At 53.4% G+C, this 27,844-nt stretch overlaps 2 protein-coding genes and 1 non-coding gene across 3 annotated transcripts in view; 2 read left to right on the top strand and 1 right to left on the bottom strand.

Annotated features, from left to right (window-relative positions):
• Positions 1 to 27,844, bottom strand: part of MRTO4 (MRT4 homolog, ribosome maturation factor) — a 366,835-nt gene that overhangs the window by 163,742 nt on the left and 175,249 nt on the right. The window lies entirely within an intron of this gene.
• UBR4 (ubiquitin protein ligase E3 component n-recognin 4) overlaps positions 1 to 27,844 on the top strand; it is a 151,596-nt gene that overhangs the window by 113,969 nt on the left and 9,783 nt on the right. Inside the window, exons 78-101 of the mRNA XM_060200953.1 lie at positions 24 to 367; positions 2,037 to 2,127; positions 2,394 to 2,478; positions 2,632 to 2,759; positions 6,273 to 6,402; positions 6,504 to 6,661; positions 7,393 to 7,502; positions 8,423 to 8,564; positions 8,923 to 9,004; positions 9,438 to 9,611; positions 11,477 to 11,598; positions 12,556 to 12,753; positions 13,594 to 13,674; positions 14,142 to 14,229; positions 15,361 to 15,488; positions 16,455 to 16,562; positions 17,163 to 17,282; positions 17,863 to 18,053; positions 18,530 to 18,703; positions 19,537 to 19,636; positions 23,770 to 23,988; positions 24,598 to 24,711; positions 25,810 to 25,952; positions 26,181 to 26,306. Of these exons, the coding sequence (XP_060056936.1) occupies positions 24 to 367; positions 2,037 to 2,127; positions 2,394 to 2,478; positions 2,632 to 2,759; positions 6,273 to 6,402; positions 6,504 to 6,661; positions 7,393 to 7,502; positions 8,423 to 8,564; positions 8,923 to 9,004; positions 9,438 to 9,611; positions 11,477 to 11,598; positions 12,556 to 12,753; positions 13,594 to 13,674; positions 14,142 to 14,229; positions 15,361 to 15,488; positions 16,455 to 16,562; positions 17,163 to 17,282; positions 17,863 to 18,053; positions 18,530 to 18,703; positions 19,537 to 19,636; positions 23,770 to 23,988; positions 24,598 to 24,711; positions 25,810 to 25,952; positions 26,181 to 26,306 (3,356 nt within the window). The remainder of the gene's footprint in view (positions 1 to 23; positions 368 to 2,036; positions 2,128 to 2,393; positions 2,479 to 2,631; positions 2,760 to 6,272; positions 6,403 to 6,503; positions 6,662 to 7,392; positions 7,503 to 8,422; positions 8,565 to 8,922; positions 9,005 to 9,437; positions 9,612 to 11,476; positions 11,599 to 12,555; positions 12,754 to 13,593; positions 13,675 to 14,141; positions 14,230 to 15,360; positions 15,489 to 16,454; positions 16,563 to 17,162; positions 17,283 to 17,862; positions 18,054 to 18,529; positions 18,704 to 19,536; positions 19,637 to 23,769; positions 23,989 to 24,597; positions 24,712 to 25,809; positions 25,953 to 26,180; positions 26,307 to 27,844) is intronic.
• LOC132541626 (small nucleolar RNA SNORA23) lies at positions 4,155 to 4,334 on the top strand. The gene has a single exon (XR_009552757.1). It is a non-coding gene; the product is annotated as a small nucleolar RNA SNORA23 (small nucleolar RNA).

Here is a 27,844-nt window from a genome sequence, read left to right as displayed (position 1 = left end):
TTTTGTCTTTCTGTTGTTCTTAGAAAGTCTTTGCGTCACGCAAAGAGCTGTTGGAATATGACCTGCAGCAGAGGGAGGCAGCCACCAGGTCGTCCCGCACCTCCGTACAGCCCACCTTCACCGCCAGCCAGTACCGCGCCCTCTCCGTCCTGGGTTGCGGCCACACGTCTTCTACCAAGTGCTACGGCTGTGCCTCGGCTGTCACAGAGCACTGTATCACCCTCCTGCGGGCCCTGGCCACCAACCCAGCCCTGAGGCACATCCTGGTCTCGCAGGGCCTCATCCGGGAGCTCTTTGATTACAGCCTTCGTCGAGGCTCTGCGGCCATGCGGGAGGAGGTCCGCCAGCTCATGTGCCTCCTGACTCGGTCAGTGCCACTCTTGGCCGCATCGCTGGTCCCTACGGCTGGGGCAACAGCGTCCAGGGGCACGAGAGGGTGCGGGGCTCCTGCTTCTTGCCACCAGACCACTCAGGAGGCTGATGCTAAAGGCAGAATGGGAGACGGCCAGGGTAGAGCCGGCAGACTTGGTGGATGCTGGGAAGCCGGTTTCCTTGTGCGCAATCTGCTCGCCTTGCACGGCGGCTCCCCGCAGCCACACTTGGGGCTTCTGTGGTTTCAGTGTCGACAGTCTGGTGATGGTAGGTGCAGTAAGGTATTTTGGGAAATGGACCTCATTTGCATAATTGTCTAGCCTGTTTTATTGAAGTCGTCCTTGTGCTTAACTTATAAATTGAACTTCGTCACGTGGGTGTGTATGTGTGTAGGAGAGACGTAGTATACTTGGGCATTGGTGCCGTCGGCAGTGTTAGGCCCCACTGGCAGCCTGGGAATGTGCCCTTCGCAGGAGGGCCTCTGTGCCACGCTGGTTTCGGTGAGAGCTTCCCTGAGCTGAGCTGTGTTGAGGGAGGGAAAAGGAGTGATTTGCACTTGGACTCGAGACTCATGGGAAAGAAGGTAGCGGTAGTAGCTTAGTGACTGTGAGTCACTGAGAGAAAGATCCAGCCTGACTATTTGAAACTTGCCGCTGTGTGACTTGGGGAGATGGCTCTTCAGGCCGAGATTTTCCTTATCTGAGAAAATACTGACAATAGCCAGCACTTAAAAGACTCTCATGGTGAGAAGTCTGCCTGCGGAGGAATTCATCTCAGTAGCAGTGAGTGTCGGGCACATAGGAGGTGCCAGAGTTAGCACCAGAGCAGGAAGTGGGTTACTCATCGTACGTAGGTTTTGAAACATGTTGGTGGCTGCTAAGTATTGGGCCTCTCCTGAATGCCGGGCACTGTTCTAGACTCTGGAAATGATGCTGAGTGATATAAGCTCCTGTGCCTGTGTAGCCTACATGCTGGATGGGCAGAACTGGAGGAGACAGCCAACACAGATGGTGCCAGGAGATGAGACCGGAGAGAAGGGGAGTGGGCAGTGACCCAAATGGTGGACAGACTGCTGTGTAGACGACAGAGTCCAGAAGCCCGCTAGGGGGTGCTAAGAGAGGACTACCGCCTGTGCGGTAAGGCGCAAGCCACACATCTGGGGAGCAGCAGGCTGAGGGCAATGTTGGGAGAGCAGTAAGGCAGCTGTGGAGCTACAGTGAGGGGCTGGGGAGATGGCTAGTAGCCGGGCTGCTGTGATCTGGATTTCATTTAGATTTGGGGAAGAGGAGGAGGTGACGCGATACAGTGCATACTGTTTTGCCTGGCTTTACGATAGACGGGCAGAGAATTGAAGAAATGGGGTTGAGGTAGACTGTGAGGAGCCAAGGATTCTGACCAAAGCTCAGCTCAGAAATGTAGAGTTTGGAGGCTTTGGTAAGCTGGGGTGGGGGTAGGTAGCCTAGTGGTTATGCAAAGCCTGGCGCCTGAGGCTCGGAAGTCCTAGGTTCCATTCCCCCCCCCTTCCCCCGCCGCCGGCCGGAACTTGTGAGGCTCAAACTGTATGTAGCTTTGCTCCTGGAAGGCCAGGGACCCTCGCAGCTGATCTCCTCTCAGTGAGCGGGGTCTCAGAGTGGTGAGTCACGGTCCGTTTCTCTGCTCCCCAGGGATAATCCAGAAGCCACCCAGCAAATGAACGACCTGATTATTGGCAAAGTCTCCACAGCCCTGAAGGGCCATTGGGCCAACCCAGACCTGGTGAGCTGGATGCTTCCCCTCTGGCTGTCTTCCTGCTGAGGACCGGAGAGACAACTCCCACCCAACAGTGATTTTGCCGTGTCAGAGCCACTTCTGGGGGAAACAGACGGCTGGCCCGCTGTCTGTGTGGAGGGCTGGGGGGTGGCGGGCTCTTGGTCTCTTCTTCCTCTCCCTGATGATGTCACAGTTCCCGAGCTCACCTCCAGGTCCCCGCCGCCATCTCGGACTTGATCCGCCAGACTGTTTATTCCTTTTCTTTCTTGTAGGCAAGTAACCTTCAGTATGAGATGCTGTTGCTGACAGATTCCATCTCAAAGGAGGACAGCTGCTGGGAGCTCCGCTTACGCTGTGGTGAGTTGGGAGAACGGCTGCCGAGAGCTTTTCCGAGAGGCAGAGGCTCCAAGGTGCAGCGTCGCCCCAGAGGGAGAAGGGCGGGGGGAGGACGCCTGCCTCCGGCAGCAGGCGGAGCCGGTCCCTGACGGAGACCTGCCTTCCGTGCCTCAGCTCTCAGTCTCTTCCTCATGGCTGTGAACATCAAGACGCCCGTGGTTGTCGAGAACATCACGCTCATGTGCCTCCGCATCCTGCAGAAGCTCATCAGGCCGCCTGCTCCGACCAGCAAGAAGAACAAGGTCGCGGGTCCCGCTCACTGGGGGGGGGGGGGGGGGGGCAGGGCGGCGCCTCCCCGAGGGCACCATGTGCCCATCACCCTGAGCTGCACCGTGTGGGCATCGACTCTTCCTCTGTTGTGGTGCAGCAGAAATGGGCTGATGTTGGAGAAGGAATGCTTTCAAAGTCAGAAGCAGGAAAAATGCAAAAGTATCGACCCGGGGGAGTTGGGTGGTAGCGCAGCGGGTTAAGTGCAAGTATCCCGGTTCGATCCCCGACTCCCTACCTGCAGGAGTCACTTCACAGGCGGTGAAGCAGTTCTGCAGGTGTCTTTCTGTCCCCCTCTCTGACTTCCCCATCTCTCCGTTTCTTTCTGTCCTATTCAACAATGATGACATCAGTAACAACAACAATAATAACTACAACAACAATAAAAACAAGGGCAACAAAAGGGAAAAATAAATATTTTTTAAAAATTTAAAAAAAAAGTATCGACCAGGGGCCTGGCGGTGGCATACATGTTACGATTGATGCTCAGAGCCTGCCCTGGGCTCAGGCTGCTGGTCCCCATCTGTGGGGAAAAAGCGGGGCTGTGGGTCGCTCCCTATCTCCCCTTCCCTCCCAATCTCTGTCTAGCCAGTAAATAATATGTAAAATACTTATTTGACAAAAGTATAAATTGGCTAGCAGTGGAGGACCACCTCTTTCTCTAGTCAAGTCAGATGACAGAGGGCAGAGTTGTCTGCCCTTAGACATGTCCAGAGCATAACGCAGTGTCTAGCGCCCACGAGCCATTCTGCAGGTCACCGTGAACTGGCTGGCTAAAGCCAGGTGTTTGTCCTACAATAACTGTAACTTGGCCGCAGGTTGACCTTCTTGTGCCCGTTTGTAGACCCTTTGGGCCATAGTTCTCTCAGCCGCCGGCTGCCTATACCACTCTGTGGTCCTTGGGCCAGTACACTTTCTCCTGCGTCCTAGTGGAACCCCGTGATGATGGGAGACGGCATTCTCTGCAGGGCATTTGTTTCCGGTGGATAAGCCCTGGGAGGCTGCTTGGCCGTTCACCACACTTGTTCTGTCCTGGTCTACCTGGAAAGCTGTGCCGAGAAGGCAGAACTAAAAACGCCTTCCTTCCTTCTCGGCGATGAAGGTTTATCCCTCCCGCTGCCCCCAAGGGATTTCCAGCAAATAAAATTAGTCTTTGGTTGAAAAGAGGAACCGCTGGCCCGTACGGTTGTCATTTCCCCAACATATGAGGCAAAGGAGGGAGACTCTCTGCAAAACTGAAGTCTAGTGGCCCAGTGGGTAAAACATAGCCCCTCAAGTGTGAGGTCCTGGGTTTGACCCCTGGCGACACTTGTGCCAGAGTAATGCTCTGGTTCTCTGTCTCCGCCACTAGGAAATAGTTGTTCGTGGCTGCAAGGCAGCGTGCACAGTCTTCACCTGTGTCTGATGGCAGTGTCTGTGTTTTGCGTTCAGATCCCGTTACCCACACAAACGCCATGCAGCCAGAGCGCGATTCAGGGTCATAGTACAGGCTTCGTGCTGTGTCTGTGGACACATTCACTGCAGGCCAGCCTCCAGGCCCCCACACACAGACCTCTGGGAATTTGATGGAAGATTATCTATAGCAGCAGTTGAGTGAATCTACTGTATAACTTCTTTTTCCTATAGGGAAAGTCAAAATAAATTTTAAAAAGAATGAAAGAAAAACAGTTTTTTTGTAGATGCAAACACTGAGTCCTAGTAGTGGCATTCACAGGGTGCTCAGGTTTAGCTTAGAGGGAGTTGAAAACTGACTGCCCGAGAGTCCCTGAGACTGTCAGGGACTCCATGAGGGCAAAGTTGTGTTCAGGATCGCCCAAGGCATGATTTGTCCCTTTCTCTCTGCTGGTGATTGTGAGTGTAAGATCTCGGTGTCTCAGCGCAGGGACACTTTGTCCCTTTCTCTCTGCTGGTGATTGTGAGTGTAAGATCTCGGTGTCTCAGCGCAGGGACACTTTGAGAGTTGCTCTCAGAGCTCACTGCTTGCAGAACTGACAGCGTTCTTGATTAAGTAGTAGATTTTACTGTGATGGGCTACAAAGTCTGTTGATTGGGTTTATTTTGTATCATTGATCTTGTTTTATAAGAGCACTGGTCAGCTCTGGCTTATGATGGTGATGGGAACTGAACGTGGGGCCTTGGAGCCTCAAACATGGAAGTCCTATCTTCCCCGACCCTGTTGAATTTGAATTCCACATTGTAGCTAATCTTTAAACTCCAGGGCCTGGGTTCAAGCCTCTAGTCCTCCTGCAGACAGGAAGATTCACAAGTGGGGAAGCAGTGCTGAGGTCTCCTTTCCATCTCAGTTCCTCTCAGTCTCTATCTAATAAATGGATAGATAAATAAAATATGAAAAGACCTTCAAATAGCAGAATCTAGTTACTTGAAAAAGGTACTGAAAGATTCTTTTTTTTTTTGTGCCTCCAGGGTTATTGCTGGAGCTCAGTGGCTGCACTATGTATCCACTGCTCCTGGAGGCCATTTGTCTCCTTTTTGTTGCCTTTGTTGTTTATCATTGTTGTGGTTATCATTGTTGTTATTGTCGTTGTTGGATAGGACAGAGAGAAATGGAGAGAGGAGGGGAAGACAGAGAGGGGGAGAGAAAGACAGACACCTGCAGACCTGCTTCACCGCCTGTGAAGCGACTCCCCTGCAGGTGGGAAACCAGGGGCTCCAACTGGGATCCTTCCGCTGGTCGTTGCACTTTGCAACACCTGCGCCTAACCCGATGCGCCACCGCCCGGCCCGCGGTACTGAAAGACTCTTACCACTGCATCTACTTGAAGTTAGATGTTTTTCAAATATTTTATTCCAAACATTTTTATAGTAGAACTCAGAAGTGGCTGTGAAAATGCAGCTGCTAAGGTAGGCACTGAACAGTCTTGAAAAATATCTAGCAGTGCTACCTCTTTCTTGAGAGTTTAAGCGCTCCATAGCTCTTAATACTTTGTTAGGAGTTAAACAGCTTCCTGAGAATCTGACAGTCAAAACCAGTGACCTCGGGTTCAGTGTGATGACGCTGCTCTCACAGAAATGCGTTTTCTGGACTAGGAGACACTGACAGTCAAGACCAGTGACCTCGGGTTCAGTGTGATGACGCTGCCCTCACAGAAATGCGTTTTCTGGACTAGGAGACACTGACAGTCAAGACCAGTGACCTCGGGTTCAGTGTGATGACGCTGCCCTCACAGAAATGCGTTTTCTGGACTAGGAGACACTGACAGTCAAGACCAGTGACCTCGGGTTCAGTGTGATGACGCTGCCCCCACAGAAATGCGTTTTCTGGACTAGGAGACACTGACAGTCAAGACCAGTGACCTCGGGTTCAGTGTGATGACGCTGCCCCCACAGAAATGCGTTTTCTGGACTAGGAGACAGGAACGTTGATCCTTTGGGTCTTCCCTCGGCATTTGGGAGTGTCAGTGCCGTCACTGGAGTCATGGCTCAGGTGTGCTCCCAGGCTTCTCACCTGGTCCTCCCTGCTCTTCCAGGACGTCCCCGTGGAGACCCTCACCACAGTGAAGCCGCACTGCAATGAGATCCACGCCCAGGCTCAGCTGTGGCTCAGGAGAGACACCAAGGCGTCCTACGAAGCCTGGAAGAAGTGTCTTCCTATCAGAGGTGTGTCCCTCTCTCCGTGACTGCGGAGACCGAGTCACTCCACCCCGACTCCCCTTCTGCCGTTCCCTCTCACTTACCTCCTGCTGCCCCTTTGCCTCCAGGCACGGATGGCGACGGGAAGTCCCCCAGCAAAGCGGAGCTCCACCACCTCTATTTGACCGAGAAGTACGTGTGGAGGTGGAAGCAGTTCCTGAGTCGCCGCGGGAAGAGGGCCTCTCCCTTGGGTCTCAAGCTGGGCCACAACAACTGGCTGCGGCAGGTGAGCAACCCCGGCCGCCAGCGGGGACCGCCCTGCTGAGTGTGTGCGCTTCCTGCCGCCCACAGTCCGCTCTGCTGCTCAGACTCCTCACGCCCTCTGCTCTCTCGGGGTTACAAGGACACAGCTGCAGTCTTCCCTCTTTCTCTTTCACGTCTCCTGCTGTCCTCTCTCATCTTTGTAGCTATTGTTTTTAAAATGATTCTGATGATAATGTGGTTTGGGCTGCGGTAAAGTGGGGAAAGCTGTGGGACTCTCAAGCATGAGGGTCCCAAGTTCAACTCCTGGCAGTGCGGGTGCCAGAGTGATGCTCTGGTGTTTCCTCCCTCCGCCCCCTTCTCCTGTCTAATCAATCAATAAATATTTAAAAATTAATTTTCTGTTAGGGACTCTGTCCATTCTTATATAAAATAAGCAAAAATTGGGTTTGTGTCGAATGTAAGTACTTAGCCTATAGGCGTCCGCAGGTGCAGAGTTGAGAGGGCTTTGCTAAGGAGAACGCCTGCTTGCCGCTTGTCTCTTTTGCAGCTGAATCCCTTAGGCATGCGCCCCAGGTCACTGGGTGGAGATCACGTGGAGAAGCAGTGCCTAGGACCCTCTTTACCAACACGCGGCGGCCAGAGCCCGGCCGCTCTGTCTCCATGGGGCTGTCGACGGTGTCGCCCGCCCGCCCGCCCGCTCGGGCTGGTGAGGGGCCATCGCCTGAGCCGGCCCTTCTCCCCTCTGCCCTGCAGGTTCTGTTCACCCCGGCGACACAGGCTGCGAGGCAGGCAGCCTGCACCATCGTGGAGGCTCTGGCCACCATCCCCAGCCGCAAACAGCAGGTCCTCGACCTCCTCACCAGGTACCGCAGGGGCGGGAGGATAGAGGGACGGAGGGAGGGAGGCTTCACCACTCCACCTGCAACTCTTCTCTGTTTCTTGGGGACATCTGTAGGCCTAGACCATGTGATGGTAGGCATACCTGTGGTCTGTAGTGACCGTGCTTCACACGGAAGCCCACAGACACAGATATTCAAGGCCGGAACCTTCTGTAGACCTAGACCAGGCGATGGTAGGCATACCTGTGGTCTGTAGTGACCGTGCTTCACACGGAAGCCCACAGACACAGATATTCAAGGCCGGAACCTTCTGAAACGGGCTGGACGTAGTGTACTACACCAAAGCAAAGGCTCTGGGAAGGGAGGATAGAAAGAAAACTTTGGGGCCTGGCACCTACTGAAATTGTCTGCTCATGTCTGTGACTGCACTGTGAAACACTAGCCTCTAACCCCCTTAATAAGCAAAACAAAAAACATGGGACTTTTGGTGGCAGTGGTACCAACACCATCACTGAGATCTAGTAAGTGAACAAATGCTTGCTTGGTATCGTCTCATTTCATCCTCAGGGCACCTGAGCTCCCGGCAGTTAAAGTAGCTTGTCCTTCCGACAGCAGGGTTTTAACCTGAGCCGTCCAGTTCACTCCCAGAACCCATAAATCGCTGACTGTTCGGTGCTGTGGCTCGTTTGCGCTCTAAGTGGTCCCATCAGAGCATTGTCTCACGGACAGAATCCTGCTCGGAATTCTTCCTAAGTGGGAAGTTTAGGGTTTTCTTTTTCGGGTATTTTTCTCACACCCCCCGAAAGGAAGCAGTGTGTGTGTCTGTCTGGCCGTCTGGCCGTCCATCAGAAGATGTGAAAGCGGGCCCAGAAAAGAGTGTGTGTCACAGTTGTGAGCTTTTCTAGTTCTGTCTAGTTCTCTAAAGTTCTGTCTCCTGACGGCAGCTACCTGGATGAGCTGAGCGTCGCTGGAGAGTGCGCCGCAGAGTACTTGGCTCTCTACCAGAAGCTGATCAGCTCCGCGCACTGGAAGGTGTACCTGGCCGCTCGGGGAGTCCTGCCCTATGTGGGCAACCTCATCACCAAGGTAAGGTACCAGCCCTCCAGTGTAGGAGAACCCGTCCGCAAGCCTCCTCCTCTCTGCTCTTTGCCGACACAAACCTGGAGTGTAGTTTAGCTGCTTGTTGTTTTTAACTGAGGTGTAGTTGCTGAAAGTATTATTATCACGTGGATATCCTATAGCAGTCTGGTGAGGGCATTGCGGGGGTTCTGATTTCGAAATAATTAACGTAACTGTGATGGTTCCCGGCTTCTTGGCGAGAAGGTTCACTCCGTAGTGCTGGTCGCTGTGGCGTGTCCGCCGGTGGTGCGGCAAGCTCTTGGGTCTGTGCTGCAGGTGGCCGGTGTCATGGGGGTGCCGCCACACTGATGTCTGTTCTGTTTAGGAGATAGCCCGCCTGCTGGCCCTGGAGGAGGCCACCCTGAGTACAGACCTGCAGCAGGGCTATGCCCTCAAGAGTCTCACAGGTAGTTTGAGACTGAACTTCGTTCCCTGGGTGCCGGGCTGACCTTCCCACCCCCCTCATGCTGCCCGCGCTGCGCGGTTCTCATGATGAGTTCCTGGCCTCCACCCCTGTTCCCTGCCTGCCGGCACGTTGAGCGCCTGCTCTGTGCCACGCACAAACACTGCTTGCTCTGAATCACTCCTTCTTTCCAGGACACTTCTTCAGGCTTATGTTCTTTTTATCATCATCTTTAGTTATTGCATAGAGACAGCCAGAAATCGGGAGGGAGTGGGGGGAGAGAGAGGAAGAGAGACGAGGATCAGCATCACCACTTGTGAGGCTTTCCCCTGCAGGTGGGGGCCGGGGCCTTGAACCTGTTGCACGTGCGCTCAGCCAGGTGTGCCACCACCCGGCCCTCACGGCTTATGCTCTTGCCCCTTTTCCTGTCCCAACAGGCCTCCTCTCCTCTTTCGTCGAGGTGGAGTCCATCAAGAGGCACTTTAAGAGCCGCCTGGTGGGAACCGTGCTCAACGGCTACCTGTGCCTGCGGAAGCTGGTGGTGCAGAGGACCAAGCTGGTGGACGAGACCCAGGACATGCTGCTGGACATGCTCGAGGACATGACCACAGGTGTGTGGCGTGGGCTCCCGGCCCTGGGAGAGCAGCGCCCTCTGCTTCAGGGATGAGTTCCTCTGGGCGCTTTGCTTCGGGAAAGTGAGTTGTTTTTTAACTTGTGATAGTGGGGACTGGGCCGTGTGTGTCCGGAGAAGAGGGGCTCTTGCCAGACTTTTCTCTTTGAAAGGTTTGGGGCTTCCCATCTGGCCCTCAAATCCTAACTGGTTAAGGAAACCAAAGCTCAAGGTAGAAGCCAGTTTCAGTGTTTGGCTAACGCTGGTAATGCCGGATTATTTTTCGTTCTTAGTGTTTGGTTTTTCTTTGCTACTATGACAGTTTGCTGGTAAGTTTTTTTTTTTTTTTAAATACATTGATTTGTTAATAAGAGAGAGTTTGTGAGTGAGCCAGGGTTTCGTTCTGCTACGTGGGTTGCAGGGGCTCAGCCCTCGGGCTTGGCAGGCAAAGGCTTTATTCACTATGCTGCCTACCTGGCCCTGTTGGGAACTCTTGAGTTCGATATTTGAGACTATTTGTACGATAGGAGGAGTGGGGGCATATCAGAGAACAGTCCATCAGGACAAAACCCGGACATCTTTTATTTCTAGCTATTAAGGTTTGCCATGTACCTAAGCCAGAGGAGCTCTCGGCTTGGGTGGTGGTGTTGGGAATTGAACCTGGGACCTTGGAACCTCAGGAAAGGTCTTTTTGCACAAAGACTGTGCTATCTCCCTGGCCCCTAAGTTTCTTCTTGATGCTATTTCCTTAGACCATGCTGAGCTGGTTTGAAAATTTGATAAAAGCGTTGGACACTTTTATTTTAAAAACATTTAAAAATTTTTTCCTTATTAATGAGAGAAGAAAGAACCAGATGATGCTGGGATCAAACTTGAAGCCTCGTGCTGGAGAGGCAGTCCCATGCTTTATCCGGAGCGCAGCTTCCTGCTACTACTGTTCTACTAGCTGAACACGTTTTTTAAAAGATTTTTTTAAACTTTATTTAATTTGATAGGACTGAGAGGAATTGAGAGAAGAGGGGAGAGAAATACCTGCAGTCCTGCTTCACCACTTGTGAAGCTTCCTCCCTGTGGGTAGGGGCTGGGGCTTGAACCCAAGTTCTTGTGCACTGCAGTGTGTGTGCTTAACCAGGGTGCCCACTGCCTGACCCCTTAGTGTAATGCTCACCCCCCCCCCCCATTTTCTATTTCATAGGACAGAGAGAAATTGAGCGGGGCGGGGGAGAGACAGAGAGAGAGAGGGAGAGAGAGAGGGAGAAAGTCACCTGCAGCCCTGCTTCACTGCTCATGGGGAGTAGGGGCTTGAACCCAGATCCTTGTACATGATAGCATGTGCACTCCACCAGGTGTGCCACCTCCTGGCCCCTAGTTGCACACTTTTAAAGAGCATAGTCATTCTTCCTCGTGGCTCTTAGAATTGTCTGAAGGAGGCTAATCTTTTTATCTTTTGAAATGAAACTTAAAATCATGACATCCCTTTGATTTGATTGGGATACTAGGGTGGTGTTTGGTTGGGTTTTGTTTTGTTTGGGTTAGACTGTCTATTTGTGGCCAGAGTATGCTACGTTGAAGAAAGTATGATTCCTGTGTCGAGGAGGTTATAGTTCCAGGAGGAAGCAGGCCGTGCGTACACTTCACTGTCACACAGTGGGTTGGTTTGGGTGTGAAGGTTTCCAAATGGAATGCGGTTCACACACAAGTCAGCGTCTGGTTCCTAAGTAAAGTGTTGGTAGTGCCACACAGGACTTTGGAAGTGTTCTCAGGCAGAAAGTGGATAGCTACTTTCGGTGGCTATGCAGGACTTAAAGCCTCTCCTTGGCTTCTTTGTGAGCGAGACTCTGATTTGACCACTCTGATTCCTGGCAGGCACCGAGTCAGAGACCAAGGCCTTCATGGCTGTGTGCATTGAGACGGCCAAGCGGTACAGCCTGGACGACTACCGGACCCCAGTCTTCATCTTCGAGCGGCTCTGCAGCATCATCTACCCTGTAAGCCGCCTGCTTCCCTGCCACCTCCCAGCATCTCTTGCTGACTGACTGCAGCCGCGGGCCGTGCAGTCCGTGTTCACGAAGCCCCGGACAGAAAGCAGAGGCGGCCTTCTAGATTGTGTTCCCGACGACGGGAGATGTAACCACTGGCCTCGCTTTTGTGTCCTCGCTGCGTGAGGTTGAGGAAGGAACAGCTGCCTATTTCTGCTTTGTTGCTTGACAAGCTGACCTGCTGCTGCCGAAACCCTTTGCTCATTAGCCCGTATGCGCTGAGCACAGAAGGACGTTGCCCGCCTTTTTCTTTTTTGTATTCCCTCGAGGGTTACTGCTGGAGCTCGGTGCTGGCACTGTGAACCCACTGCTCCTGGGGCAGCTTTTTCTTTTCTTTTCAACCTTTCTGTTATACTTGATAGGACAGAGAAGAATTGAGAGGGGGAGTCGGGTGGAAGAGAGAGTGTCAGGCAGTAGCGCAGCGGGTTAAGTGCACCTGGTGCAAAGCACAGGACCGGCAGAAGGATCCCGGTTCGAGCCCCTGGTTCCCTACCTGCAGGGGAGTCGCTTCATAGGCGGTGAAGCAGGTCTGCAGGTGTCTATCTTTCCCCATCTCTGTCTCCCCCTCCTCTCTCCATTTCTCTCTGTCCTATCCAACAGCAACAATAATAACTACAACAATAAAACAACAAGGGCAATGAAAGGGAATAAAAAAATAAAAAAATAAAAAAAATTAAAAAAAAAGAGACACCTGCAGCCCTGCTTCCAGACTCAAGAAGTGTCTCCCCTGCAGGTGGGGAGTGGGGCCTTGAACCTGGGTCCTTGCACGTGGAGATGTGTGTGCTTGATCGCGCGTGCCGCTGCCCACCTCACTTTGTGCATACGACAAAGACCTGAAAGGCTGGCGCTCTCTCAGCCTGTCCCTTCATGCTGGCCCTTCTGGCGCACCTTCTTTCTGCATTTCAGGAGGAGAACGAAGTCACTGAATTCTTCGTGACCCTGGAGAAAGACCCCCAGCAAGAAGATTTCTTACAGGGCAGGATGCCCGGGAACCCGTATAGCAGCAACGAGCCGGGCATCGGGCCGCTGATGAGAGACGTGAAGAACAAGATCTGCCAGGACTGCGACCTGGTGGCTCTCCTGGAGGACGACAGTGGCATGGAGGTGAGACGCGCGGGGCGGCGGGCGGCGCTGTCGGTCAAGCACAGGTCCCCTCGTACAGGTGCGCCGGCCCTGGGCTGGTCCTTGCTAAGAGTCCCACCCGCTTAGCTCAGCAGCTAAGCGTTCAGAGTTCAGACTAAACGCCCGTGTGTCGGTGACAGCGAGACGTTGCGGGTCGAGTGGAGTACCCTCGCCGCTCGTGCAGAGGCTGCTCAGTGCCCTCGAAGCTCATGAAACTCCTGTGTGCTGGCATGGTAGCCCCCGTCCAGCGCTCTCCGTCGGACGTCACTGGGCCTGCCGTTAGCAAACACGCAGTGAGGAGCAGCTTGCGCTAGAGCGAGAGGGGGTACTGGTCTTGTGGAGAAGGCCCTCGCCTGAGCTTGAGCCCGTACTTGGGTTAAGCTGTCTTGTAACCTTTGAAAGTACCTCCAAAATACTGTGGTGGTCATGCACGTATGTTACTAAAAAAAAAAAAAAAAAAAATCATTTATTGGATAGAGACAAGAGAAACTGAGAGGAGAGAGGGAAGGGGACGAAAGGGAGTGGAGAGAGAGAGAGAGACACCCCTGAGCGAGACCTGTAGCACTGCCTCACTGCTCGTGACGTTTCCCCCTGCAGGTGGGAACTGGGCTTGAACCTGGGTCCTTATACATTGTAACATGGGCACCCAACCAGGTGCGCTACTACCCAGCCCCCACATGTATGTTATTTTGAGAGGGAAAGTTGACAGTTGTAAGACATGTGAAAACTTTGAGGTATGAACGATTGCTCTAAAAATGCCTTTTGACCTTGAAACTCACTGGCCTTAGAATTGTTTCGGATAATAGCCTCTTCTCTGTTCAGCTTCTAGTGAACAATAAGATCATTAGCTTGGACCTTCCTGTGGCTGAGGTTTACAAGAAGGTCTGGTGCACCACGAACGAGGTGAGCTCACGTCTTCCAGCGCGGAGGGAGGCGCTTTCACGCTCTCCCTCACACCTCAGTGAGAACCCTGGTGACAAAAAAGAGAGAGAGAGAGATTGTGTAAAGGGCTTGACTGGCACAGCAGTCTGCACAGAGTAAAACAGTCCAGAAACGATCCTTACGGCTAACACACAAGAGTTTTGATGACATTAAATGAGGTAATGTCCCATAAAATGCTTCACACATTTCCTGGCCTGTGGCTGGGAGACACTAGATAAAGTTAATTTCTTTTTCTTTAACTTATTCTAGTCCACCTGGATTCTAAGTGTTTTGGTTAAGACCTTGTAGAGAAACAGAAGTTACCTGTACTGCTAAACTACTAAGCAAGGCCGGGAGCCAAGTCCTTTGCTCGTGCGTGCGTGCGTGTGTTGCGCGCGCGTGTGTCCCTGCCCAGTTCTAAGTGTCCTCCTCCCGCTCTCTCCATGCAGGGCGAGCCCATGAGGATTGTCTATCGAATGCGGGGGCTGTTGGGTGATGCCACTGAGGAGTTCATTGAGTCTCTGGACTCCACCACAGGTATCGCTGCGTGTTGGACTTGAGGCCAGAGCTCTTGAGAGTTCTGGGCAGATGCTTTGTGATCAGAGTCGTGTTGAGGTCTTTTCTCTTACTGAGGAGACACACAGGTGCCTGTGTGAGATTCAGGTGCCTCTGGGGTTGGACAAGTGCTCCCTACCCACAGTCTTGAGTTTAGGTTTGTTTTTAGCTTAGTTTCTCATTTCATTGGTAATTGGGGTTCTTACATTTTCACAATTTAAGTAATCTTGATCGACCTTTATAAAAAAAAAACTTCAAGCAAGAGTGAAACCATGTAGTTTAATATCAAATAAGTATTTTTAATTGTATTTTTATTAGTGATTTATACAATTAATGGAGTTACAGCTCCACACCTCTGTGACCACCAGAATTCTGCGCCCTTACTCCCCAACCCCTCTAACCACCATAGTTCTCCCAGGCCTAGATATGGGTTGGCCTTTTGCTTTCCCAAGTTGATGTGTTTCGATTCTCTAGACTCTGCTTCTGGGTGAAGTCATCCAGAAGTCGTGCATCTCTCTCTCTCTCTCCCTCACTCCCTCACTCACTCAGCGTAATCGCCTCCAGCTCCAGCTCCAGCCACTTTGTTCCAGAGGACACAATACCGTCTTTTGTTTGCTGAGTAGTCCTCCGTCAAGTTTTTGTCCCGTAACTTCTAACTTCTCTCTTCCCCTCTTCCCTCTTTCTTGCCTCCAGGGCTATTGCTGGGGCTTGGTGATCGCACTACTGATCCACTGCTCATGGCTATTTTTTTAATTCTTTGGATTGGACAGTGAGAAATTGAGAGGGGAGGAGAAGATAGATAGGGAGAGAGAAAGACACCTGCAGACCTGCTTCACTGCTGGTGAACCCCCACCCTCCACCCCCCACCCCCACAGGTGGGGAGCCGGGGGCTCCAACCGGGATCCTTGTGCGGGTCCTTGCGCTTCATACTCTGCGCCAGTGCCCGGCCCCCTTCCCATAACTTCTTTATCAAGTCATCTGGATGCCCGATATTGGTTCCTCTTACTGGCTGCATCTCTATTGGCAATTGGGGTAAAGGGCCTCAGCCATCAGCCTGGAAGAGAATTACCTATTGGAGTCCTGTTTCCTCTATTTTTCTTGGTCCTCACCCAGATGAAGAAGAAGATGAAGAAGAAGTGTACAAGATGGCTGGTGTGATGGCCCAGTGTGGGGGCCTGGAGTGCATGCTTACCAGGCTGGCAGGGGTCAGAGACTTCAAGCAGGGACGCCACCTTCTGACGGTGAGTTGGAGGCAGCACGGTGGACCGACTGTTGTGCTTTGAGTGAGGTCTGTGCCTTTCAGCCCTAGAGGGCAGCACGGCGCTGTCATTCAGTGCTGCCCGGCCAGTGAGGAGCCTGGGGACCGCCCGAGTCTTCTCTGCCCCAGGCTTCTCCTCAGCTTCCCTCTTCCTGCCTGCCCCCCCCCCCAAACCAGTGGGCGGTTAGGTCTCTAGTCAGGGTGCACCCCCACCCCAAACCAGTGGGTGGTTAGGTCTCTAGTCAGACTGCACTCCCCCCCCCCCCCAACCAGTGGGCGGTTAGGTCTCTAGTCAGGGTGCACCCCCACCCCAAACCAGTGGGCGGTTAGGTCTCCAGTCAGGCTGCACCCCCACCCGAAAAGGGGTACATCCCGAAGCACGTCTGCCCTTCCTAGCTGTGGTTGCCAGTTAGGCTTGTGTCTGGGTGTTCACCTCATTAGGCGGAGAGGCTTCCAGAGCATTGCAAGGCTGTTACTGTTTTTACCTCCAAGGGGTATGAGGACGTACGTTAGCGTGCCCACGTTTGTTTTCTTTGGGGGGCCGCCCAGGAATTGAACCCAGAGCCTCAGGCGTGTGAGGTGTGCTCCCTGCCTCTGAGCTGCACCCCCAGACCCTGCCTGTATATTTTTAGTGGCTTGTGGTTCTGGACTCGCAGAGACTGAGCTTTAGAGTCCTCACTGCCCATCTGGGGCCTTGGGATTGCTTCTAAGAAACAGCGTCACTCAGGGATTGGCACAGCCGTCGGTCTCAAGCTAGTAAAGATGTGTTCAGCCGGTGGGAGCCTGTGTGAGAGAGGCCTGCCTGCTGGGGGACTCCAGACGTCTCGCACATCCTTTGTGGCTGTGTTCCCCGCTGACGTCTGACCTCCCTCTCCACGTCTCTGCTGCTTGTCCCCACACCTGCCTGCCTCTCGGTGGCTGCAGGATTCTCACAGCCTCTCCTCACCAGGTGCTGCTGAAGTTGTTCAGTTACTGTGTGAAGGTGAAAGTCAACCGGCAGCAGCTGGTCAAACTAGAAATGAACACCCTGAATGTCATGCTTGGGGCCCTGAATCTGGTAAGCACACGCGCGGCTGGAGAGAAGACCTCATGTCGGGGCTCGGGCGATGAGTGCTGCTGTCCCCCTCCTCACAGCACTGGCGATTTAACCTGTCGCTCTGCATTGCTCGCCAAGAGAGCTCCCTTGTCCCTTTTTTGAGTTCAGGTCAGAAATGAAAATAATGAGTCCGTAAAACGGTCCAGACTATACCCCGGTGCAATCAGTGCTGTATGACGGCAGTCAGAAGGAGATCTGGAAGAACATCACACTATCACACTGTCACTGCTCCGGAGAGCCCTCCTGCTTGATCGCTCTCCCTGACAGAACTTTATTTTGTGTATTTTAATGAGAGAGAGAGAGAGAGAGAAAGACCAGAGCACTGTGCATCCACTAATGGTGGTGCTGAGGATTGAACCTAGGATGTTGGAACCGCAAGCATGGGAATCCTTGGCGTAACCATTATGCTATCTCCCCCATCCCACTTACCTTTTAAAACAAACTCACACAGTGCCTGTGAACTGAGGCCGTGGAGATGCCCTCGGGGACTGTACCCCACCCCGGCAGCAGCCCAGCCCTCAGTTGTGTCTCGTCCTCAGAGCTGCCGGCTCTCTTTCGTAGGCTCTGGTAGCTGAGCAGGAAAGCAAGGACAGTGGCGGTGCGGCTGTGGCTGAGCAGGTGCTGAGCATCATGGAGATAATTCTGGACGAGTCCAACGCCGAGCCCCTGAGTGAGGACAAGGTGAGCGGGTCCCGCACCACTCGGCTCCTGGTGGCCGGCGGTCGGCTCGTTTGTGTCGGCTTGTTAGTGTCCGAATGAACTTAATGGAGAGTGACTGAACTTGTGCAGCTGAGCTAATGCTGGCGTCATTGCATTGAGGCCCGAGATCTGTAGTTGAGCGGAGACAAAGCCAGGGATGGTCTTTGATTCAGAAGCTGCTCGTTAAAGCGTGAAAGAGAGAGACCGTAGCCCACCCTTCAGTGATGGCAGCTGTTGACAGAATCAGGCCTGAAACCTGGAGCCCTTAGTAAGCTCAGCTTCCACACCTCCCTTCGTTCTTACTAGTCTTGACGTTTTGGCTAGTGATATGATCAAAGGAGTCTCGGGAAGTTATAGTGATGTATTTTGAGTACCTGAGACTATTAACCAGAACCACCCCAGAAAGCTAGGAGCGGATTTATTAGCTGGCCTCAACACCATCGCCTGCCTCTTCCCTGGGCTTCCTCTGACGGCCTGGAAGAAAGGGAGGACCTTTGGGGATGAGATGCCGGCCGCCGCCAAGTGCTGACTTAGTGACCGCCCACCTTCTGTTCCGTTGCAGGGTAACCTGCTCCTGACAGGCGACAAAGATCAGCTCGTGATGCTCTTGGAGCAGATCAACAGCACCTTCGTGCGCTCCAACCCCAGCGTGCTCCAGGGCCTGCTCCGCATCATCCCGTATCTGTCTTTTGGGGGGCTGGAGAAGATGCAGGTCTTGGTGGAACGCTTCAAACCGTACTGCGACTTTGACAAGTACGTTGCTCCGATTCCATGCGCCACGGCGCAGGCCCTCCAGAAGCCCTAAACTTGTTCTGTGAGACTCGGAAATTCACCTTAAATTCCTTAAATTAGAATCCTCTTAAATTCTTGTGTGCCGGTCTCGTGCCTTAAGGGATTTGGTCTCATTGGGGGAGTCGATAATGGCCATGTATTGTGTTATATTAGCTAGACAGAGAAGGCAAGTGAGGGAGAGAGTCGTGTGCAGAAACGTGACCTCGCGAGAGAATGCTGGGAGAGTTTGGACAGTTAGCAGTTAGGACAGAGAGAAGCAGAAGAGCGTGTGTGTGTGTGTGTGTGTGTGTGTGTGTGTGTGTGTGTGTGCGCGCGCGCGTGTGTGTGTGTGTGTGTGAGAGATAGATCGTGGAGACTTATTATAGATCGTGGAGAATGACAAAAAAGACTGGCTTCAGTTATTCTTTGTCACCTTCAGACTCTCCTTTTCCCCCTAGATATGATGAAGAGCACAGTGGTGATGACAAAGTCTTCCTAGACTGCTTCTGTAAAATAGCAGCTGGTATCAAGAACAACAGCAATGGGCATCAGCTCAAGGATCTGATTCTTCAGAAAGGAATCACCCAGAATGCACTTGACTACATGAAAAAGCACATTCCCAGTGCCAAGAAGTAAGAAGCTCTGGGGCAGGCAGCATCGCTCACTGGGCAGTGTGCTGTCGGGCCCCAGTTCATGGAGGAGGGCTTGGTGCTGTGGGCCATCGGCCGGCCGTCTCTTTAGCAAAACAGTCCGCTCTGCCGGACTAGCTGCTTTCCTTTGTCTCGTCCTAGCTCCTTTTCTCCCGTTGTCTTGACGTGAAGATTTTGTTTGTCTTTATTCTTCCCCCTTGCCTTCCTTGAATTTTATCTCCATTTCTGGAAGCTGCCACCATGGCCCCTCAGTGGCTGAAGAGTTCCTTTGGGACTCTGGGGAAGGACGACAGCTTCTTGGCTTCTGTTAGAGTGTTCGTTTCTCCTATAAAAACTATTGGCTGGGCCAGTGAGGTGGCTCCTTTGGATACCTGCCTTTGCCACACGTGTGACTCACACGGGTTTGAGCCCAATCCCCCCTCTTACTGGAGAAAGCTTCAGTACTATGCTGGCTTCCCTCTCTGTCTGTCTCTGTCTCAAAAACATCGGCCTGCAGTGGGGAAGCCCTGGTGTTTAGACAAAAGAAGTGTTAGCGCGCGCGAGAAAACCAGACAGCACTTGGGCATATGTAGTGGCAGAGGTTGAATTTGGGTCCTTATGCTTGCAAGTCAAGTGCTCCAGTCTTTGTGCCACCTCCAGGGCCTCCAGAGTCCTTGTCACCGACTCGATTTCTCAGCTGAGGTAGGGCGGTCCCTTGTGAGTTTTCATGGTATACCTGCAGGGTTGCACTTAAACAAGTCAGAATCAACAGCTGCCTCTGAGGAGCCTTTTTTCTCTGCCTTTATACTTCTGGTGAGCTTCCTTTTGCTTTGCAGTCTGGATGCTGACATCTGGAAGAAGTTCTTGTCTCGCCCGGCCCTGCCTTTCATCCTGAGGCTTCTTCGAGGGCTGGCTATCCAGCACCCTGCCACACAGGTGAGTGAGCCGCCCCGATGTGGACTATTTGGAGGCAGGACCCGTGTGAGGGAGCCGTGCTTTCCTGTTCCCCACGACTAGCGAAGATAACGTGTCTAGTCTTGAGACACGATTTACCCTGAAGTGTGTGAGAATCCTAGAGTGGACCTTCAGGGCCCATTTGGTTCAGCTCTGCAAATAGGATTCGGTCCTACTTGTGACTTGCTCATAATACTCCTTCTTTCTTGAGTGTTGTTATCGTACGGGCCAGGTGAGCAGCAGGTGAACAGCAGGTGAACTCCGAAGGAGTGACTGGCCAAAGCGCGAGTTAGTTTTGGTTTCTGGCCGCCATCCCCAGTTCTGCGCTGCCATGGGAGACTGAGAGCTTTGCCCGGAGGGATCCGCTCACCCACTCCGCTCCTCCGTGTAGTCCTGGCTTCTCTCCGCTGGAGTCAGGCAGTGCTCCTAGCTGGCGTGGGCCAGTGACCAGGCTGGCTGATTTTGATTCTTGATTTTGAGAGGTAATTGTGGATTCCCATGTAGTTGTTCAGCAGTAAAACAGCAATCATAATGTCCTTCTCAGTTTATCTCAAGATGTGACCTTGGGGGGCCGTGCAGCACAGTCCCGCCCGCCGTAGGATGCCGACACGGCCAGAGCTGAGAAGCTTCCTCATCTCCACGAGCCTCCCCACGCACCCGGCAGCCCCGGTTCTAGAATCGTGACACTCGAGGAGGCTGTCGGAGCGGCGTCTGGCCTGTGGGCTTGACTTCTCTGTCGCCTTTCCCGCCCGGCACAAGGCCTTGAGCGTTTCCCGGTGGTCGCCCGTAGCTGTAGTTGTCTTCACCTGCCCGTCGGTTTGCCGTGTGCACGCTGCGGCATCTTTGACCGCTCAGTCCTTAAAGGACACCTGGGTTGCTTCTGCCTCGGGGCCGTTCGCAAGCAAAGCTGCTTGCCAATGTGCCAGTGCCCGCCCACGTGTAGGCTCCTTTTTTTGAGTGCAAAGTTTATTTCTCTGGGATAAATGCCCAAGATTGTGGCTGGTGCCTTGTAATGACAGTTGTCTAGTGCGTTGTACAAGAAAGTGCAAGAAAACATGGTCTAGACGACTGCGTCCGTCCGTGTTTCCAGCAGTGTAGCGTGAGGACCCACTTCTTTCCGCCTTACTGGTGTCGCTGGCTGACTATGGCCACTCTGCTTGGGCGCAGTGGCGCTCCAGTGTGGTTTAGGTGTGTGTGCCTGGTGGTGGCTCATACTGTCTCCTGCGCTCCCTTTACTGAGGGAGGTGTGTGTGCCTGGTGGTGGCTCATACTGTCTCCTGCGCTCCCTTTACTGAGGGAGGTGTGTGTGCTTGGTTGGGTTTAGTTTTGCCTGTTCTATAAGTGTTTTTTTGTTTGTTTGTTATTTATTTATCTTGCCTTTTGTTGCCCTTGTTGTCTTTTTATTGTTGTAGTTATTGTTGTTATTGATGTCGTCATTGTTGGATAGGACAGAGAGAAATGGAGAGAGGAGGGAAGACAGAGAAGGTGAGAGAAACACAAGACACCTGCAGACCTGCTTCACCGCCTGTGAAGCGACTCCCTGCAGGTGGGGAGCCGGGGGCTTGAACTGGGACTGGGGTCCTTCCGCCGGTCCTTGTACTTAGCGCCACGTGCATTTAACCCGCTGCGCTACCGTCCAACTCCCTGGTGATTTTTTTTTTTAATGTTGAAATTTGAGGGGTCTAGAGAGGTAGCATAGTGGTTATGCAAAAAAAAGACTTTCATGCCTGAGTCACCAAAGGTTTCAGGTTCAGTCCCCAGCGCCACCGTAAACCAGAGCTGGCCAGGGCTCTGGGGGGCAGGGGGGATGGAAAGGAAAGAAACTTTGAGGGCCTACGGGACTGGATTTTTTTTGTTTGTTTAATAATGGAAGGGGACAGGGAGAGCGCGCAAGAGAGCGAGAAAGAGAGAGAGCATGAGAACCAGAGCATCACTCTGGCCTACGTGGTGCTGACAGTAAACTCAAGACCCTTTGCCTGCAAGGGTGTAATGGTTAGAGCCATGGCCATTGTTCTAACCATTACACCACCTCAGGCTGCCAAGGCTGACTTGTCCTGTTAGAGCGTTCTGTGTTGAATATAGTTGCACTGATCATTCTGTTCAGTAGGTCATTCTAAAGAAGATAGTAGTTTGATTACTCTGAAGATTCTCTTGCAGTCTTTATTCTTCTAAATTTCTCTTCTGTTCGTTGGAGATATAATCACGGTCAGTGCATCTTCATGGAGCTGTGTTTTTCCTAGTAAGATCTTCACATATGTTAGTTTCTTTTTTCATTTATTTAAAGAATATCTTTATTACTGGATAGAGACATAGAGAAATGGAGAGTACAGAGGCAGACCCCCGCACCTGGAGACCAGGGGCTTGAACCGGGTCCTTGTGCACTGTGGCGTGTGCGCTTAAACAAGTGCGCCACCACCTGGCCCCGGCACGGTCTTTTCTTTTTTTAAATTTTTAAATATTTATTTATTTTCCTTTTTGTTGCCCTTGGTTTTTGTTGTTGTTGTTGATGATGTCGTTGTTGGATAGGACAGAGAGATGGAGAGAGGGAGAGAGAGAGAGACAGACAGACACCTGCAGACCTGCTTCACCGCCTGTGAAGCGACTCCCCTGCAGGTGGGGAGCCGGGGTCCTTACACCTGTCCTTGTGCTTTGCGCCACTTGCACTTAACCTGCTGCCCTACCGCCTGACCCCCCATATGTTATTTTCTATAGCTGTGTTGTGGGTTAAAGAATCAAGTTTTTGATTTAGCCAGTGGTGATCTAGAGAAGTTAGAGCTCAAGTCAGTGGCTTCCAGATCTTTTCTCAGTTGCTAAGGTGAACCACTTTCTTTAGAGGGAGACTTGATCTAGTTCGGGCCTCAGCATTTCACTTTGGAATCTTTTCTTTTCTTTACACCGGGCGAACTGCCTCCCAGCCCCAGCTGTCTGTCTGTAGGATGGAGGGGGATCGGAAGCAGCAGCCTCCTGCAGTTAGTAAGGGGGAATTGGAAACGGCTTCGAGAGAGGTAGACTAGAAGGCGTGCACAGCACACTCCTGGAGAGAGGTTGCCGTCTAGTAAATACGCAGCTGGGAGCCCGAGACATGAGATGACACGTCGTGTTGCTGAGGCGTGAGTGTGAGGTGGCGGTGCTGTGAGGGCAGATCTGTACGCTGCGAGTGACCGAGTGACCGGCGAGTGCAGGCGGACTCTTGTCTCCAGCTTATTGCCGAATAAGCAGGGCTTCTCCTCAGCTCACTTCCGATGGAGGTGGCAAGGCTCTTGATAACCTGCCTGCTCCTCCGTGAGCTCACCTGCCCTCACCGACTTTCTCTGTTGATAGTGGCTGAGACTGAGCAAGGTTCACCTTTCCAAGGTTTCTTACTGATTCTTGCATCTTAAAAGGTTTTTTGTCCTTATCCTACTCCACTTCTAGTTGTACCTCCAGTATCCCCGCCTATCACCCCAGTATCACCGCCAGGCGGTGGCGCACCTGGTTGAGCGCTCACATCACAGAGCGCAAGGACCCGGTTCGAGCCCCTGGTCCCCACCTCCAGGGGGAGAGCTTCACAGGCGGTGAAGCAGGGCCGCAGGTGTCTGTCTCTTTCCCTCTCGATTTCTCTCCTCCCTTCTCAGTCTCTCTCTGTCTCTGTCCAATAATAAATAAAAATGTAAAAAAATAAAGATGACGTTAGAAAAAAGAGAAATGTCTGCTACGTCTTCAAGGAGTCTCACCTCCGCCTTCCCACTACACTGCACGCTTTACACCCAGTCAGCTGTCTGTGCCAGTCCTCGAGGCAGCACGGTCGTGGTGCAGGGCCGGCTTGCCCAAGGCCCACGTTCAGTCCTGTCCTGTCACCAGGGCGGAGCAGTGCCGGTCTCTATCTCTGCCTCTCTCCCTCTCCCCCTCTCCCTCCGTTCCCCTCCCTCGCGAAAGCAAAAGAAGTCTTAAGAGAAAGACTGTATGGTAGCTGGTCAGAGCTGGGCGGCAGCGCCAGACCTGCTTCTGTCTGACGACCGAGTTGTCCAGATTCTGGAAGCGAGCTGAGCCGCCGAGCAGACGAGACGGTGTGCGTGTGCTGTGTCGGAAGGACACTTGTCCGCATAGCTGAAGGCACGCGCCCGTGATCTCGGCAGGTCCTGATAGGAACAGACTCCATCTCAAACTTGCATAAGCTGGAGCAGGTGTCCAGCGACGAGGGCATCGGGACACTGGCGGAGAACCTGCTGGAGGCACTGCGGGAGCACCCCGACGTCAACATGAAGATCGACGCGGCCCGCAGGGAGACGCGGGCCGAGAAGAAGCGGATGGCCATGGCGATGCGGCAGAAGGCCCTGGGCACCCTGGGCATGACGGTAAGGGACTCGTGTGCCCGGGCGAGGGCAGAGGTGTACTGGCTTGGTGAGGTCAGCCTTGTCTGTAGTTGGCTCAACACCAGGCACCGTGCTGGGCCCTACTGCTGAGATTCCTTTGAAGCTTCCCGTGTTGTAGCAAGCTGCCACTACCATACCCCACTATGAGAGACTACGCAGGCGAGGTGGGTGCTGAGGGCAGTAGCTCAAGACATAGCCGGCACAGTGCTTGACAGGAATCGCGCCCTTGCTTGTCTGACGTGAAGGACTGTGGTCTTCCAGAGTCCTCCTCCTCGGGGGAGGCAGCAGCCCTGGGCAGACCCCAGGTCAGGAAATGTGCTGTCCATGGTCCCAGAACTCGCGGAGGTTCTGGCCCTTGGCAGCTGAGACTTGGTGTCGCTGACATGAGGGAAGGGCCCTTTAGCGGTGAGCCCATCTCTCTGCCGGATGGGCTCTCGGCCTCTGTAGACCCCACCGGAGGGAGGAGGGCGTGCAGACCAGCAAGAGAGCTCCCTTCCTGCGGTAGTTGTTTCAGTTCATGTGCGGGTCAGACCTGCCGAGGGGCGAGAGAGATGCCCCTACCTGACTCACCACCGGGGGTTCTGTGTGCAGACTAATGAGAAGGGCCAGGTCGTGACCAAGACGGCCCTCCTGAAGCAGATGGAAGAGCTGATCGAGGAGCCCGGCCTCACGTGCTGCATCTGCAGGGAAGGATACAAGTTCCAGGTACGGGGCACGGGGACCGGGGTTGAGAATCGCATCTCCGGCAGCTCTCCTCTCGGACACGGAAGACAGGCTGTTTGAACGTGTCCGGGACCAGAGCTTTATGTCACCCGGGCGCTTTTGCCTTCAAGCCTTCAAAAACCCCAGTTTGTGGAGGAGAAACAGCCCCTTGCTCTGGGGCTTAAAAAAAACCACAGCTTGCTGCTGCTACTTCTGCAGATGCCCGGGGGAGATGCTTGTTTCCTAGCTTGCCTGAGCGATGCCTGTACAGTGAGCAGCAGTGAGAGGCCCGTTTGCTCCCGTGAAGGCTAGAAAGGTGCCCCCCTCTCCACCTGGCTTGTGGGAGGGCTGTTCCTCTGCCCCACAGCCTTGTGGATTCTGCTGGCAGACTCTTTAGAGCTGTTTAAGAAGTTTCAAAAAGCAAAGCATTTCTCAGGAACGCCCTTTGCTCTCTCTTATTATTATTATTCGTGATTTAATTATGGCTTCCGAGATCAGAAGAGTACAGGGAAGGCTCTCCATTCTCCACACTCTGATGCATGCAACAGAGAGCAAAGGGGCCGGGCAGTAGCGCAGCAGGTTAAGTGCAGGTGGTGCAAAGCGCAAGGACTGGCAAAGGATCCCAGTTCGAGCCCTCGGCTCCCCACCTGTAGGGGGGTCGCTTCACGAGCAGTGAAGCAGGTCTGCAGGTGTCTGTCTTTCTCTCCCCCTCGGTCTTCCCCTCCTCTCTGATTTCTCTCTGTCCTATCCAACAATAATGACAGCAGTAATAACCACAACAACGATAAAACAACAAGGGCAACTCAAGGGGGGGAAATGGCCTCCAGGAGCAGTGGATTCGTGGTGCAGGCGCTGAGCCCCGGCGGTAACGCTGGAGGCAAAACAGAGTGGAGGTTGAGAGCTGCGTCCCTCACTTCTGTTACCCAGCATCTGCTGGGTTTTGCTTGCTCCCCACTCTCTGAGCTGGGCACCTGACCGAGAGCCTGGCGTGACCCTCTTTTGAACCTGCCCTCCTGAGAAGGTAGACTCTTGGGCCCCGCTCTGCTTCCCCGCCAAAGCCTTGTCGGGACCCTGACCTCTCCTTTGGATGCCCCTCTGCAGCCCACAAAGGTCCTGGGAATCTACACCTTCACCAAACGCGTGGCCCTGGAGGAGCTGGAGAACAAGCCGCGGAAACAGCAGGGCTACAGCACCGTGTCCCACTTCAACATAGTGCACTACGACTGCCACTTGGCTGCTGTCAGGTAGGCCCGACTCCGGGGCCGAGTGGCGCGGTCGGTTCCAGGCCTGTCACTTCCAAGGGGGCAGCTTGCTGGGGTCCTGAGACTCTGAGCGCTGTCACCTGGTCTCTGGGAAGTGGGGCAGACTCCCGCAGTGTACGGGAGTGTCAAAGCTGCACGTCTAGGGCAGTGAGCCTACGGCCAGTCGTCAGATTCACGCAGCTGTCGCTTGTCTCTGCTCTCCTGATCCAGGCTGGCGCGAGGCCGCGAGGAGTGGGAAAGCGCTGCCCTTCAGAATGCCAACACCAAGTGCAACGGACTCCTTCCCGTCTGGGGCCCCCACGTCCCTGAGTCCGCTTTTGCCACTTGCTTGGCAAGGTAGGTGGTGAGCGTCCGGACTCCCAGGACAGAAGGGACATCCGCTGGCAGCCCCGCCCCTCGCGGGAAACGCACAGCTCTCCTGTCAGAACAAAGCCATTCTGCATGAGAAACAAACCAGTGCCCTCTCTGTCTCTACTGTTTGCTCCCTCTTCCTTTGTTGAGTTAAAGAAAGAAGCAGAGAGCCCTGACTTGGTTCTTATGGCCAAAAAAATGCCACATACTTTATGCTTGCTCTGCTAGGCGTTCCCGTGGTGTGAAGTGATGACATCAGGCAGGCTGGGAGGTGGGGTGTGGATAGCCTAGGGTCCTGCTTTCACTTCCTGGCGCTCTGGTGCTCACCCCCTCCCCCCCATAAATAAATAACACTCATCCACTGAATCTGAAGGAAAGGGTGGGAGAGAGAGCGGAATGATGATTCAGAGAAACGCTCGTGCCTGCGTCTCCACAGTCCGGTTCAGTCCCCTGCGCCACAGTGAGCCCGAGCCGAGCAGAGCTAAGGCCTCCTCCTCGGTGTCATTGGAATGGCTCCGGCTTCCAGAAGAACCTGGATTCTTGTCGCTGGCTTGTGGAGTGGCCACTTCACTCCAGCTCAGGGTAAAAGGCTTGCTGGTAGGGGCCAGGCGGTGGCGCACCTGGTTAAGTGCACACATTACAGTGCACAAGGTCCCAGGTTCAAGCCCCTGGTCCCCTCCTATAGGGGGAAAGCTTCATAAGTGGTGAAGCAGGGCTGCAGGTGTCTGTCTCCCTCTCCCTCTCTATCTCCCCAACTCATCTCAATTTCTCTCTCTCTATCCAATAATGAATAAATACACATTTTTAAAAAAGGCTTGCTGGTCTCCGCTTTGCCGTGTAGGGCAGGTGTCGGGGCACCAGTCCGGTGACTTGCTGGCGGTCACGCAGTGAAGAGACAGAGACTAGTGGGTGACAAAACAAAACAAAAACCTTTTATTTGGATGACGAGATTATTACTTTTTGTAAAGTTATTCTTTTTTGTTGTCCTTATTGTTTTATTGTTGTTGTTATTGATGTCGGATAAGACAGAGAGAAATGGAGAGAGGAGGGCAAGTCAGAGGGGGAGAGAGACAGACACCTGCAGACCTGCTTCACCGCCTGGGAAGCGACTCCCCTGCAGGTGGGGAGCCGGGGACTCGAACCGGGATCCTTACGCCGGTCCCTGTGCTTCACGCCACCTGTGTTTAACCCGCAGCGCTACCACCCGACTCCCGAGATTATTTTTTGTAGATGGATCACTTTTTCATTGAGAATTAGCAAGTCCTACAGTCACTTTTCCAAAATGTGCTAGCAGATTCGACCACGGTGTAGCCTGGCACTTAGCCGTCAGGAAGTGGACCCCGAGTGGGCAGGCTGTCCCTAGAGCTTGGAGCGCTTGATGAGCTAGAGCAGAGCTGGAAGTGTCCTCTGTTGGCGCCGCCTCAGCTCTGTCCTCGTCCGCCGGCCTCTCTGCTCGAGTTTCTCCATAGTCTGACAGTGCCGCGGCGCCCGGTCCCATCTGCGCCACCATGTGTCCCTGTGAC

The sequence above is a fragment of the Erinaceus europaeus genome, chromosome 11 (assembly GCF_950295315.1).
Source record: "Erinaceus europaeus chromosome 11, mEriEur2.1, whole genome shotgun sequence".
NCBI classification, from domain to species: Eukaryota; Metazoa; Chordata; class Mammalia; order Eulipotyphla; family Erinaceidae; genus Erinaceus; species Erinaceus europaeus.
This window is presented reverse-complemented; position numbering and strand designations above follow the sequence as displayed.